Here is a 15,795-nt window from a genome sequence, read left to right on the forward strand (position 1 = left end):
TGAGTCATTTACTGTATAATATGGTTAGACTGTATGTGTGTGGATATTTCTCATAAAAATACTGGGGATAAAAAATGGTAAATCTTCAAGGAAAAATAGAAAATCACTACTATATTTAGAGATTTCAATCCCTCTTTATCAATAATTGACAGATGCAGAAGACAGAAAACCTGTAAGGATACAGCTGAAAGGAACGGCACAATCAACTAGATCCAATTAACATGTATAGAATAATTCAATCAAAATAACAAAATACACATTCTTTCAAAGCTTACAGGAAACATTCACCAAAATAAACTACATCCTAGACCACAAAACACATGTCAACAAATTTAAAAGAAAAGAACTAATATAAAGTATGCTATTGACCATAATATAATTAAATTAGAAATCAATACCAAAAGAGCTACAAATTTTCAAAATATTTGCAGATTAAATAACTCACTTTTAAATAATTCATTGTCAATGCAATCTGAAGGGAAATTAGAAAATATTTTGAATTAAGTGAAAATGAAAATAGAATATCAAAATTTGGGGGATACAGCAAAAGTAATGCTAAGTTGGAAATTTAAAGCATTGAATGCATATATTAGAAATGAAGAAATTTCTAAAATCAATAATCTAAGTTTACTGCTGCAAAACAAAAAGAAGAGCAAATTAAAGTCAAAGTAAGAAGAAGAAAGTAATAAACAATATTGCAGAAATCAGTGAAATTGAAAACAAGGCAATGACAGAGAAAATTAAAATGTGCTTCTTTGAAAACATCAATAAAATTGATAAACCTCTAGCCAGGCTAATCAAGAAACAAAGAGAGATGACACAAAATATCAATATCAGAAATGAAGGAGGGACCACTACTACTAATGCCATTAAAAGTTTAACGAAGAAATATTATGAACAGCTCTACTCATGCCCACATATTTGATAATTTAGACAATACAACAGACAAACTCCTTGAACAAAGAGAAACAGATAATCTGACTAGGTCTATAAATATTAAAGACATTGAATCAACAAATAATAACCTTATATAACAGGATGGTTTTATGATGAACTCGGCCAAATATTTTAAAGAAGATATAACACTAATTCTCTACAATCTCTTTCAAAATATAGGAGAGAGAATACTTCCTAACATAGCATATGAAGCTATGCTTCATCACCTATAGCTAAATCAAATAAATATATTACAAGAAAAGAAAATTACAGATCAATATCACTTATAATATAAAATAAAAAATGCTCAACAAAATTTTAGCAAATCAAATCCAACAGTGCATTAAAGGAATTATATACTATAACAAAATTGGATTTGTTCCAGAAATGCAAAGATAGCTCAGCATTGGGTAATCAATTAATTTAATCATCACAGATGAAAGAAGAAAAGTCATATGATCATATGAATAGATGCAGGAAAAGCATTTGACAAAATCCAAAACCCATTTATTATAAAAACTCTCAGCAAACTAGCAATGAAAAACAAATTTGAAATTAAAAACAGAACATTTACACTGGCTTTGAAGGAAATGAAATACATGTAAATCTAGCAAAATATGTAAAAGACTGTATATGAGGAAAATTACAAAACTCCAAACAAAGCAACAGAAAAAATACACATAAATATAATCAACTGATATCTAACAAAGGAACAAAGGCCATCAAGTGGAAAAATGACAGCCTCACCAAATGGTGTTGGAGTAAGTGGACATCTCTAAGTAAAAAAATAAATATAGACACAGACCTTATACCTTTCAAAAAAATCAACTCAAAATGGAACACAGACCTTAATGCCAGACTTGAAACTATAAACCTTCTAAAAGATACTGCAGGAGAAAATCTAGGTGACCTTGGGTTTGGCAATAATTTCTCAGACACAACTCCAAAATGATAATCTATGAAAGAACAGAACAAATTGGACTTCATTAAAATTAAAATCTTCTCAACTGTGAAAGACACTGTTAAGAAAATGAAAGACAAGTTACTGGGAGAAAATAATTGCAAAACATACACCTGACAAAGGACTAGTATTCAAAATATATAAAGAATTCTTAAAACTGAACAATGAGAAAACAAACCAAATTTAAAAATGGGCAAAGGACCTGAACAGGAGATTCACCAAAGAAAATATGTAGACAGAAAATAAGCATATGAAAAGATGCTCAACATCATATGCCATTAATTAATGGCAAAGAAAAACCAAAATGACATATCCCTATTGTCTTAAGTTTTCCAGGGCTACTATAACAAATAGCACAGGGTAGTTTCCTTCAATAAAAAAATTTATTGTTTCACAGTTTAGAAACAATATTTAGAACCCTAAAATAAAGGTATCGGCAGGGCCATATTACTTTGAAGCTTATAGTATTCTGATGATGGCACAACTCTCTGCCTCTGTCACATGGTCATATCTCTCCTTGTCCATCTGATGTGCCCAAATTCCTCTACTCATAAGAGTTTCAGTTTGGATTAAGTTTGGCCTCACATTAACATCTTCAACGATACTATATGTAAGTGGATTCACATTTGCAGGACTAGGGGTTAGAACGTGACCATGAACTTGTGAGAGACATGACTGAATTCATAACTACACATCTATCAGAACGCCTAAAATTCAAACATCAAATGTTGGTGAGGATATGGAACAATAAGAACTCCGATGCATTGCAGGTGGGAATGCACAATAGCATATCCACTTTAAGAGACAGTCAATTGGGCAATTTTTTACAAAGCTATACACAGATTTACCAAAAGATCTAACAAATGTGTTCCCAGGTATTTATTCGAATGTGTTGAAAACTTATGTCTATATAATCACCTGCATGACAACGTTTAAACAGCTTTACTCATAATTGCCAAAAACTGGGAGAAGCCAAAATGTCTTTAAATGGGTGAATGAATTACAGGTGCCTTTAAATAGGTGAATGTACTACAAACAAATTGTAGTACATCCATACAATGTAAAATTATTCTGTGGTAAAAATAAATAAGCCATCAAGGAACAAAGAAATAAGAAGGAAAGTTAAATACAAACAGCTAAATAAAATAAGCCAGTCTGAAAAGGCTAGATACCTTATTATTATAACTATCAACATGCTGGAAATTGTAAAACTGTAGGGACATTAAAAAGACCAGGAGCTTCAAGAGGAGGAAAGCAGGGATGAAAAGGGGGAGCACAGGCATTTTCAGGCCAGTAAACTAACTATCCTATATGATATTGTAATGCTGGTTACAGACATTATGCATTTGACAAAACCCAACAGATTGTACAACACAGAATAAAACCTAAAACAAATCTAATTTAATTAATAATAATATATTAATATTGATTTAATAATGTTAACTAATATATCACACTAATACAGATTGCAGTAATAGGGGAGAAAGTGTGTTAGGAATGGGGAGCAAAGCACCCTCTGTACTTTCTGTGCAATTTTTCTGTATATCAAAAATTGCTTTAAAAATAAAGTTTATTATGAAAAAACTTTTAGCATATTAAAAATAGACACATTCTTCACTTGATAAAGTTCTACAAAAACTATATTGATGAATGGAGGACTAATATAACAATGAAGTCTATGAAACTATTCTTTTAAAGCACAAATATGACAAGGATACCTATTCTCACCCTTGCTCTCTTATATTGCCCTAGAGATCCTAATGAAGGACATAAAAAAAGAAGTGAAAGGTTAATCAGTGGAATCACTGAAAATCAAAAAGAACTGACAATGTAATAAAATAAATATGACAAATCAATTGTATATCTACATACTAACAACAAACAGTTAAAAAAAAAGAAAAGATATGGGACCTTCCATGCAGTTGAAAACAGTTGGATAGTGGTGACTGCCTCGACTCCCATGTTTCAATATTTCAATATTTCTTCTAAAATTAATAATAAGGGAAAAAAAGGAAATGATACAAAAAGTATGCCCTCATCTTAAACTAAAGACAGACAAATGTCCAAACCTCAAAATAACTATCAGGCCCAAACGGGAAAAACACCAAATCCAGCATACAATCCCTCACACTCTACCCTAACCCATCCTGCCACAATACATTTTTGGCAAAGGTCAGTATGAAGACCATACTGACCTATGAGAACAGAGAAATAGTGATTTTGTGACAAGCAAGTTTAAAGATTGATCTGAAAACAAACAATAAGAATAAGTCCAATTTAAGTTTGAAAATACTTAAAAGAGTATCCTGGTAGATGAGAATACAGATAACAGAGAAGGGACTCTTTCAAAAGCGTCTGTAACTTGAAGTGGCAGTCCTTCTAAAAGCATATTTTCTGAATGGGGAAAACAGGCAAGAACAAAGGGAAAAGCACTCATTGGCAGCTGAATGGTAAAGGGGAAAAGACAAAAATGGGGAAAAATTAGTATCCTGGATTATATAAAAGGACAAAAAAATGGAGCATATATAATCTTTCCTCTAGTTACCATTTTATAAAACACCCCAATATCATAAAAATGTACCTAAAAAAGGCAAACATATCTATACAGGTTTATTACAAAAAATAGAAAACAAAGCGAAACTCATATCAACTGAGGAAAATCCACCCGCCCCCAAAAACAATATGAAACATAAGAGAATTGGAAGACAATAATACAAACTGAATTATGTATTACTCAGACAACTGTTTGAAGATAAGAAAAAATGTCCTGAGTCAATAATTCAAAAATTAAGAACAAAAATGTAAAAAACAAAAAATAGTAAATAAAGAGAAAGTAACTGATTTCAGGAAAAGAAATCTGAAAAAATCATTTTGCAATTGAAAAACAAATTATAAGATTTCCAAGGAAAACAGTCTAAAATAAAAAATTAATAAGAAAGGCAATAAAATAACCATAAGATAAGCATGAGATAAAGAAAAATTCAAGAAGGGTCGCAGTGAAATACTGCAAATGGAAGGCAGGCAAAGGAAATTAGGAATTATATCTGTGCTACTGGAATCACTGAAGAAAAAAAACCGATCAGTCAGAATAATATTCTAAATTAGAATACAAAATAAAACCCTCCAGAATTTTTTTTAAAAAGGACTGATCTACAATTCTACCCTCTAGATAACAGTATGAAGGAAAGACTCATAAATCTGAATGCATAATTTTTTTTAAAGTATGGCAAAAAAAAAGTCAAAATTAAACTGACAAGTTGGTAGAAAATAGTTGCAACTTTTACCAAAAAGGACTAATATCCCTAATATATAAAAATGAAGGGAAAATAACCAAAATTTAATAGAAAACCTAGGAAAAAGACATGAATAAAAAGTTCATAGCTAAAAAAGGGCTCTTATACATACAAAGAGCAAAATAGAAATTAAAATACTACAGAGCGGGTGGTGCGATGGTGGCTCAGTGGCAGAATTCTCACCTGCCATGCTGGAGACCTGGGTTTGTTTCCCGGTGCCTGCCCATGCAAAAAACATAATAAGAATATAAATACATTCTCTCTATATATATTATAGAGAATTGGGGGTGCATAAGTAGTTCAGCAGAATTCTCGCCTGTCATGTGAGAGACATGGGTTCAATTCTCGGCTCACACATTTCCCAAACAAACAAGCAAATAAACAAAATATTCAACAAATGGTACTCTAATAACAGGATACTCACATGGAAATAGAAAGAAATGTGACCCCCGCTATAGAACATACAAAAAAAAACATACACATATATATAAAATAGAGAATTTCAAATTAAAACGAAATGAAGATATTATTATTACCTATCAGATAAGTGAAAAACTTAAAAATATAACAACGTAGTCTGTTGTCTAGACTATGGGCAAACAAGCAGTTTTATACAATGCTGGTGGGAATATAAATTGGTACAATCCTTCTAGAAGGAAATTGGGCAATCAAATCTAGATATGGATTTAACTTTTCACTCAGTAAACCCTCTTCCAGGAATCCATCTAGAAGATATATCTCCAATAATATGAAAATACATATGAATAAGGCTATTCTTTGCAACTATGTTTGTGATTTTAAAACACTGGAAACAAAACTAAATGTCTATACATAAGAGACGTTTTAAATAAACTATGGTATATTTACACAATGCAGCTATAAAAAAAAAAGGTCGAGGAAAATCTGTATGAATAAACATGGAGTGCTTTCTAGGACCTATTGCTAAGTGAAAAAGGGGAAGTGCAAATATTCCAGGCAAAAGAAGATGAACTCTAAACTAATGTATTTATAGTGGGAATGGAGAGGAGATGATAATTTTGGGAGAAGGAGATAAAAATGAAAAAATATAGCTGTGAGTGGGTAATGACAAAGAAAGGAATAAAAGAGAAAGAAAGTTTAACAAATGCTATGGAGTGTATTCTATTTGAGTAAACACTATAGAGTGTTTTCTAGTTGACAGTCCTTGAATGGCAAACCGATAAAATTCCTGTAGGTAAGTATGACACTAGTCTAACCAAACTTTAACAAGATGAAAGATACACTCCTCATTTTCTGTGGTTATAGAAGTTTGCTTTTCATTTTTCCAAAAGTGAAACTCAGAACCCATTAAAAGAAATATCAAATTTTGTGAAGCTGCAATACATTATGAGTAGCTGATAGCAGGAACATAGCAAAATGTAATAAAATACATCAAAAATGATCAAAAGTTTGCCTGTTGACCAAGATATTGGCATAAGCTGTTCCTCAGTGCCATTCTTTCAGAAAATCTTTGAACAATTAGAAAAACTGGAAAAGCCATCTTCCTCAGAAATCTGGAAAAAAGTTAAAGGGTTGTAGTCACTGTAAAAGTGCTGACTCAAGAAAATGGAGCTTTAAAAAATTGTAGGAGGAGCTCCTGGCACCCTTGCTGGCCTCACCCACCCCACCTCTCTACCACAGTGTGGAGCCTGACTGATCATGGGTCCCTAGTCCTATCACTGAGGGAGAAGAGTAAATTCTCTGGGTATACTGGGATGCCTGTATGCCAGTGCCAATTTTATCACAATGACTTGAAAGACTAAACTAGGAAACTCCTCTCTAGCTTGCCCTCACAGAACGTGTTATGCCATCAGAAGCAGCCTGCAGAAAGATAAAACAGTGAAAGAAACAATTAAGTCAAAACAGCCTGGGACAAACATATACTGAATTTCTTCATATAGTAGAGCAACTAGGATGGGGAAAAATGGCATCTGATAGGGAGTAGAGGGGGCACTAAAATTCTTATATTTAAGGTCTTGAGCAAACACAAGTCCAAGATAAGATGTAGGCTTAAAAAAGACAGCAAGGACCCTGTACTTCATACTCACCTTAGGATGATATTCTTGACAGAAGGGCTAAATTCTGAAGAAGACACACGCCAACCCACTGTCAATTTATAAAGACTATGAAAGGGTTGTTTTGTTTTGCCTCAATTTGTTTGTTTTTGTTAGCTCCTAGCATTCAAAGAAATCTCTGTGATGACTCTAACTGGATACAAACTTAAGGAACAGACAGTTTAGGGACTAAATCTGGGAGTTAACACTTTAAAATGTTAAAATGTACAATGTGCAACAAAATATTATAAGACAAACAATGAAACAGGAAATGTTGGTGGGCCCACACAAAGGAACAAAATGAAAACCCAATAACAATCAATGAAGAAGACCACACTTTGGATATACCAGAAAAAGACAAAAGGAAATAAGAAAAAAAGATCTTCAATATGCTAAAGGAGAATAAGGAAAACACAGAGAAATAGCTAAAAGATATCAGGAAAATAATGAATGAACAATGTAAGAATCCTGATAAAGAGATAGAAATTCGAAAAGGGAGCCAAACAGAAATACTTAAAGACCACAAAAATTGAAATTAAAAATTTTCTAAGGGATTTCAACATCAGATCGTAGCTGGCAGAAGAAAGACTCAGTAAACTAAAACACATGACAATTGAGATAATTCAGCTAAGAAGAAAGAAAAAATGAAAAAAAAAGGGAACAGAGCCTCTAAAACCTATGAGAAACCATCAGGCATATTAATATATGCCTTATGGGAGTTCCATAAGGAGAAGAAAAAGAATCAAGAGAAAAATGAGTGTTCAGAGAAATAACTACAGGAAACTATCCAAATATAAGGAAAGAAGAATATACACATTCAAGAGGCGCAACTAACGCCAAGTATAAACATGAAGCAATCCACAACAGCACTCTTAGTCATCAAATTATCAAAGGATAAGGACAAGGAGGTAGTTCTGAAAGCTACATGGGAAAAAGCAATGTATTATGTACAAGAGAGTCTCAATAAGATGAAGTGCTGTTTTCTTATCAGAAACCATGGAGACAAAAAGACGATGGAATGAAATATTTTAAGTGCTGAAACAATTGCCAACAAAGAATGTTATATCTAATGAGTCTGTCTTTTAAAAATGAGAGAGAGATTAAGACATTCTCAGATATGCAAAGGCTGAGGGACTTTGTCATCCTAAACCTATCCTACAAGCCATGCTAAATAGGTTCTTCAAACTGAAAAGAAAGAACATTAAACAGAGGAGTGAAGTGGCATAAAAAAATAAGACCTCCATAATATAATTACCATGTGAATAATTACTATTGCTAGTACTATTATATTGTATTTTTGGTATGTAACTGCACTGTTTATTTCTCTAAGGATCTAAAATGCAAATGCATAATAAGGAAAGATAAATCTATGGTTTTTGGCATATAATACATACAGATACAATTTCAAACATGCACAAGAAAAATGTTGGGGCCAGAAGGACATAAGAACAATGTATGTCTATACTACTGAAGTTAATTATTTATCAAATCAATTGTGATTTTTATAGATTTAAGAAATTAAATGTAGGACCCCGGTAATCACGATTAAAACACATTAAAAACATATACAGAGTTGGCACTGCAGGGGTGGGACAGATCAAGCGTTGTGTTCCACAACTTTCGCTTGAGGACGCAATGTCAGGGCTCTCTCGTCCGCTGCTTTGGGCCACCACTTGCCTCGTTGCGCTATGTGTACTGTTGGTGGCTAATAGCAGCAGCTTTACTATGACCACGGTTAAACCCCTGACCTCAGTGCCCACCACCACCAAGACTTCCTCAATGCCCCTGGCACCCCCGCTCTGGCCACCACTCTAGCACCAGGAATCTGTGAAAGCTACAACAACTGCTTTCACAGCTGTTTCTATGTCAATGCTAGCATTGTACCCAGAATGTAAAGAAGATAAGACCTACTCTTCACAAAATTCAACAGTTAGCGATTGAAGTGGTGAATTGCACAAAATTGTGTTCTGCTTCTACTGCCACTCCATTGCCAACCAATTCTATAGCTAAAACCACAACTCAGCCTTCCTCTCCTACAGTTTCCTCCACAGTCATTACATCAGGTACAACAAATATTACTTTGACTCCAACTTTACAACCTGCATGAAGTCTACCTTTGATGCAGCCAGTTTCATTGGAGGAATTGTCCTTGTCTTGGGTGTGTAAACTGTAATTTTCTTTCTCTATAGATTCTGTAAATCTAGAGAACAAAATTACCAGATTTTGTAAAATATCTTCAAATTAACATAGACGGGTGGTTCATTCAAGTAATTCACTGAAACAAAAATAATCTCTCTCAAGATGTCCCACATGGAAGATGCTAAGATGCTGTTTCAGGATCTTTAAATTTCCAAAGGATGCAAATAGGATAATTTGGAGCATCATTCTTGAAAAATCAGTTAAGTCATTTTGCTAAACAGGAGTACTTAAAATATTCTGCACTAATCCTTATGGTTGCCTTTTATTTTATATGGCTGCTGCTGTGGGATTTTGTTCTCTTCCTGACATGCCAAATGTAAGTTTTTGTAAATAATAGAAAACAATGTACTACGCAGACAACCTCATGACTCTTGGCAGTTTAAATTAGATATCTTTAAAGCTTGAAAGCTGCATTACTTTCATCCCAACTCAGGATATAGTTTAGTGACCAGAATTGAGAAGATTCTGGTCAGAATTGCCAAATGAGCATCAACCACGTAGATTTTGGGCCACCATTTAAGATATGTAATAAATTTGTGAATTTAATAGAACTAAACTATATCCTTAGAGTAAACTTTTATGCTTGATAAGTTATTTTTTCTACATTAGAAATAAAATGCCACTCAGGAATTACATTCAGGTTTAAAAAAATGAAGGGATACAAACCATTAATGCATATATATATTCATACTTGTAAAGCACCTTATATCATTGATAAAATAAAGAACAGTGCCTTAAAAAAACAGACTAGAAAGTATACTATAGCTTTAACTGTTCTTGATTTGTTCTTTCACATTTAGGAAGGCAAAAGTTGGTTCTGAGGATGTAACTGCTGATGTGAGCAGTAGTAAACTTGCTTTTAGATACTATACTGCTACTATTTAACTGAAAACTTGTCTACTTAACTTCAGAGCTGAATAAATTAATCTAAAGGATGATACAAAATTGAAAGCATTCATGTATTAAAACCTCACAACATTTTTCATTTAGCTGCTAAAAAAGCTTAGATATGTACTAGTTTAATTATATCTTCCTTTGCACTTCAAAAACAAGTACCCAAAAACTGTACCTCAAAAGGGATTCCACCAAACTTTCTTGTAAGCCAACTTTCACGAGGCAAGGGGGATATATTTTTAGAATCATTTACTCTTTAAATGACAATTATTATAAGTTTTCAGACAACAGATATAACCAATGTGATTATAGAAAATCTAAGGATTTTTGGTCAATCAGATTACTGTGGATCTTTAATATTAATGTTTTATGACTACCCTGTATGAATAGATAGAGTTTTTTTCTTTTATGACTACCCTGTATGAATAGATTGAGTTTTTTTCTTTATCCTTCTCTCCATTCCTTTCTTCTTGATGGTTTAAATTCCCATAGTGTAATGAGTATGTATACTTTTACTTCTATAGTTTTCTTTTGAAGCACTAGTTCTTTGTTGTTTTTTCTTAGAACAAATTTTAAAAGGATAACTTCTCTCCTGTTTTTGACATATTGAATTAGTTCAGAGGCTTAATTAGTTTTAAATGGGCCTTTTGTTTTTCTAGATTGCCACTAAAGTTTTCTCATTTTAGTTTCTTTAGCCTGTAATGGCTGAGTTTAGCACTTGGTTTTCAATATTTTATAGTAGAAAAGACAAGTTGCTTTGGTCCATTTCATAAACAAAACTCCTTGCATTTACTTAGATAATTATATTAAAGGGTCTTAAAATGAAGATTAACTGTTTTTCTGTTACTTGTTAGTACAGCTAAAGTTTTACTTGAACATTTGTACATATACCTAATATTTTCAAGTGCCTTATTTGTTTAAAATCTCTGGCTTCAAAGGATTCTGGGATAAAGGTAGGTCAGTTAACCTCACACTTCGTGTTTCCATTAATAGTAATAGTCTAGGTACCTCACAAAATGTATTCTGGTGCCATGCCTATTAGTTTTTAGTGAGTGCTACAAGCTACAAAACACATTTGGAAATAGAATTTCCATCCCATCCTCTTGGGTAAAAATTGGCTACAATGATATAGCTGTCATTTATCGGGATAGTGACTATCTTGCCATACATTAGTATCAGTACATGCAGCAAATTTTGTGAAAAGTTAGCTTGATTAGATACTTCCCCTTTTGTAAATTTGATCACCACGGTAACAACAAAATTATCATTACGGATTTCGCAAATCTACAGAGTAGCTCTTGCAACACCATTCACAGACTTTTCAGACCCAGTTCCTTCCTTTAGCAATTTAATATCTTGAGCCATTAATTTTTTTTAACCCAGAAGGTATGTAGAAACCTTTTCAGATTTTTCATCTTATTTGTTCATGCAGATATAGTTCTATCAGATATCTTATTTTATTGTATGGTTGTTTGTTGCACAGGGGGATACTGCTGTATTTAGAAATTTCTATTTCAGTTCACTCAAAACTGCAAAATCAATCTGTGTCATGTACCAAAGTGATTTAAATTGAATCTACATGTTTATCGAGTTAAAAAAAAACTGTACAGAAATACATAAGAAGGGACTCAAAAATGGTACAACTGAAAAAATAAAACAAATACGAAAGTAGGCATTATTAGAAAAATTAAGGGACAAAGGAGGTAAAGACTTTCAAAGAACAAATACCAAAGTGGCAGAAAAAAGTCCTGCATTATCTGTAGTTCCTTTAAATATAAATGAATTACATTTTTCAGACAAAAGGTAGAGATTGAAAGAATTGATAAGAAAGCATGACCTGATTAAATACTGCTTACAAGACATTGGCCTTCAATTCAAAGACACAAGTAGGTTGAAAGCGAAAGGAATGAAAAAGATATACTATGTTAAACAGTAATCAAAATAGAGCTGGGGAAGCTATACTGTTATCAGATAAAACAGACTAAGCAAAAAACTGTTACAAGGATATAAAGATGATCGATATATTCTGATAAGGGGGTCAATCCCACAAGAAGGCATACAATTATAAATATACATGCATGTAAAGGTAAAGTCCCCAAAACATAAATAAAATAACGGCAGATCTGAATGAAGAAATAGATTCTTTTACATTAACAGAAGGATATTTCAATATATCATTTTCAATAATGGAAAGAACATCTGAACAAAATATCTACAAGGAAATAAAAGATTTGAATGATACCATAAACCAACCAGACCTAATAGACACTTCCCCAACAGTAGCAGAATACAGTCTTTTCTAGTGCACACTGATCATGACACAGGATAGACCATATGAGAGGTCCAAAAACAAATCTCAATAAATTAAAAAACATTGAAATCATTAATGTATCTTCCCAATAACAGAGGAAGAACCAGGAATTTATAAATATGTTGAAATTAATGCAATTTTAAACAACCAACTAGTGAAAAAAGAAATCATAAGGGAAATTAGGAAATGTTATTAAGGCAAATGAAAATTAATACACAACATATATAGTTTTACTGATAGTTGGCTGGAAATAATAGAAGCTACACAATAAAACATATTTCAGAATCTTAGACAAAATTCTAACAGAAATTAAATAATATCTTAGGCTGTCTTTGGTTGTAGTAACTTCATGATACAATTTTTGAAATTGTGAGACATATGATTCAGCAAGTTAATTAAAATTTTTCTTTAGGCAGTGTCAAAACAACTGATAAAATGATATATATATAATAACCACTGCTAGTTATGACATTACAGAGCAGTATTTCAAACTGAAAATTAATTAAAAATAGTAAGTGAACTAGAGGTTAGAAAATGACATAAGTAGAAATGTTAGATCAAAGTTCCTTAATAGGCAATCTTTGCCATCTAGAGGCAAAAATTAAATGATTTTGTAAAAAGAATATAATCTAAAGAGAAGAAAAAAATACAGTGTTTTCTTAACCTACCACGAAGAAAGTAAATAAATCTCTCTCACATAGTAAACATGACTTGTTTAAACCTTTACTGAATATAAACTTGGTGTATCTTCATCTGGAAATAAGTCATTTTACAAAACACCTCATATTTTATGGTCTTCTATTTAGTAATTCATTTCACATCTCCATAGATTTTAAGTTCATTTAATATGTCAATTTTTCTTGTAGCTACTGTTATCATAGCTATATTTGGCATATCCTTCAACTTGGAGAATGATTTGAATGCCTTTCTGAATAGTATGTGTGTTTTTAAATTTTAGGGCAATCAACATGGTTTTGTAGGTTATGCCCTGGAAAAGTCTCCCATCAGATTCAACAAATAAAATGACATATCCCACTTGATGAGAACGCTGGAGGAGATAGAGTCTGGAGAAGGACTGTGTTGGCTTGAAAGGAAGTATGCCCCCTAAGAAAAGCCATGTTTTGATATAAATCCCATTTCTTAAAGGTAGAATAATCCCTATTCAATACTATATATTTGAAACTGTAATGAGATCATCTCCCTGGTTGATGTGATTTAGTTAAGAATGGTTGTTAAACTGGATTAGGGGATGACATGTCTCCACCCATTTGAGTGGGTCTTGATTAGTTTCTGAAGTCCTATAAAAATGGGAAACATTTTGGAGAATGAGAGACTCAGAGAGGGCAGAGAATGCTGCAGTACCACGAAGCAGAGAGTCCACCAGCCAGTGACCTTTGGAGATGAAGAAGGAAAATGCCTCCCAGGGAGCTTCATGAAATAGGAAGCCAGGAGAGAAATCTAGCAGATGACGCTGTATTTGCCATGTGCCCTTCCAGCTGAGAGAGAAGCCCTGACTGTGTTTGCCATGTGCCATCTCACTTGAGAAACCCTGAACTTCATCAGCCTTCTTAAACCAAGGTATCTTTCCCTGGATGCCTTTGATTGGACATTACTATAGCCTTGTTGTAATTGGGACATTTTCTTGGCCTTAGAATTGTAAAGTAGCAACTCATTAAATCACCCCTTTTAAAAGCCATTCCGTTTCTGGTATATTGTATTATGGCAGCTAGCAAACTAGAACAAGGACTTTAGAAATGCTGATCAAAAAAAAAAAATGTAATCTCCAAGATCAATTAAGAGATATTCTTCCCAGACACACCAGGCTGGACCTGCCCCCTGCCATCTGATCCCAAAACAGCTAGGGAGTTGCCCAGAGGTAGCAAGGTCCTGGTGCTTCCTGCCATGGTAACAGACTATAAAGCCACTCACAGCACTGAATTAGCATCACATGCATATTCAGGCAGAGGGACCCAAATCCACAGAGAACCAGGAATATAAGCTGTTAAGGAGTGCCACATATAAAAAGGTCCTCCAGTTGTAATAAAACAAAAGAGAGAGAGAGAGAGAGAGAGAGAGAGAGGAAAAAAACACACAAACAGCAGAAGTCTTGGCATGAGGTGTACACACTCAATCCAGTCTCTGTTTGCTAGACCAATTTAAACACAAATAGAACTCTCTGGATTCACTCCTTCTGGGCCTCTGGGGTGAGATATCCTAATGGGAAGAAATAGGAGGGAGGAAAAAAACCTCATAGAAAAAAAAAGGCAGGGGGAGACTGAAGGCTCTATGAGACAGGATGGGTCCCAGAACTGAAAAGGATAAGGAAAACAGGGCCCTGCATGAGGGAGAGAATTTAAACAAATCATAGAAGCTGTGGAGAAAAGCTGCACAAAAACAAACAGAACAGACCAAGATTTCTGGAGAAGGAACAGAGGAAATGAAGCTTTTATTCAGAGGTGAAACAACTATATAAAAAGTACAATCTTAAAAACTGTACCACAATATCCAGTTGAGAAGTAGATAAGGAAGAGCTGAGAAAATCTGAGCAGTTAAACGTGGGCTACTATAAATCCAGAGTAAGTTGAAACATGCATCAAAGAAGAGCCTTAACAGAAAGTCAATCAACACTAAAACCCTAGATAAGAGAAAGTGACCTTCAGAGTTAACACATCAAAATAATCAGATGCTGAAACATCAGCAAAAAATTACAAGTCATACTAAGAAACAAGAAGATATGGCTGAGGTAAGGGAACAAATTAAAACTTCAGAGGAGAAACAAAATTTGGAACAACTAATCAAACAGTTCAATCAAATCTCCTGAATAAATTCAAGGAGATGAAGGAAAATACATGTTCTAGTTTGCTAGCTGCAGAATGCAACATACCAGAAACTCTTTGGCTTTTAAAAAGAGGAACTTAATAAGTTGCAAGTTAACAGGTTTTAGACTGTGGAAATGTCTCAATTAAAGCAAATCTATAGAAATTTACAATCTAAGTCAGCCAGGGAAAGATACCTTGATTCAAGAAGGTTGACGAAGTTCAGGTTTTCTCTCTGAAGTAGAAAGGCACATGGTGGACATGGTCAGGGTTGCTCTCTCGGCTGGAAGGGCACATGGCAAACACAGCATCA

At 33.4% G+C, this 15,795-nt stretch overlaps 1 protein-coding gene and 1 pseudogene across 4 annotated transcripts in view; one reads left to right on the top strand and one right to left on the bottom strand.

Moving 5' to 3' along the window:
- ZPBP (zona pellucida binding protein) overlaps positions 1–15,795 on the bottom strand; it is a 158,064-nt gene that overhangs the window by 54,748 nt on the left and 87,521 nt on the right. The window contains exon 8 of one of the 4 annotated variants that reach the window (XM_077118912.1): positions 1,784–1,892. The exons of the other annotated variants lie outside the window; for them this stretch is intronic. Coding sequence (XP_076975027.1) covers positions 1,784–1,892 — 109 coding nt within the window. The remainder of the gene's footprint in view (positions 1–1,783; positions 1,893–15,795) is intronic. 4 annotated transcript variants of the gene reach the window in all.
- LOC143684846 (sialomucin core protein 24 pseudogene) lies at positions 8,898–9,491 on the top strand (annotated as a pseudogene).

Source organism: Tamandua tetradactyla, chromosome 1 (assembly GCF_023851605.1).
Source record: "Tamandua tetradactyla isolate mTamTet1 chromosome 1, mTamTet1.pri, whole genome shotgun sequence".
NCBI lineage: Eukaryota > Metazoa > Chordata > Mammalia > Pilosa > Myrmecophagidae > Tamandua > Tamandua tetradactyla.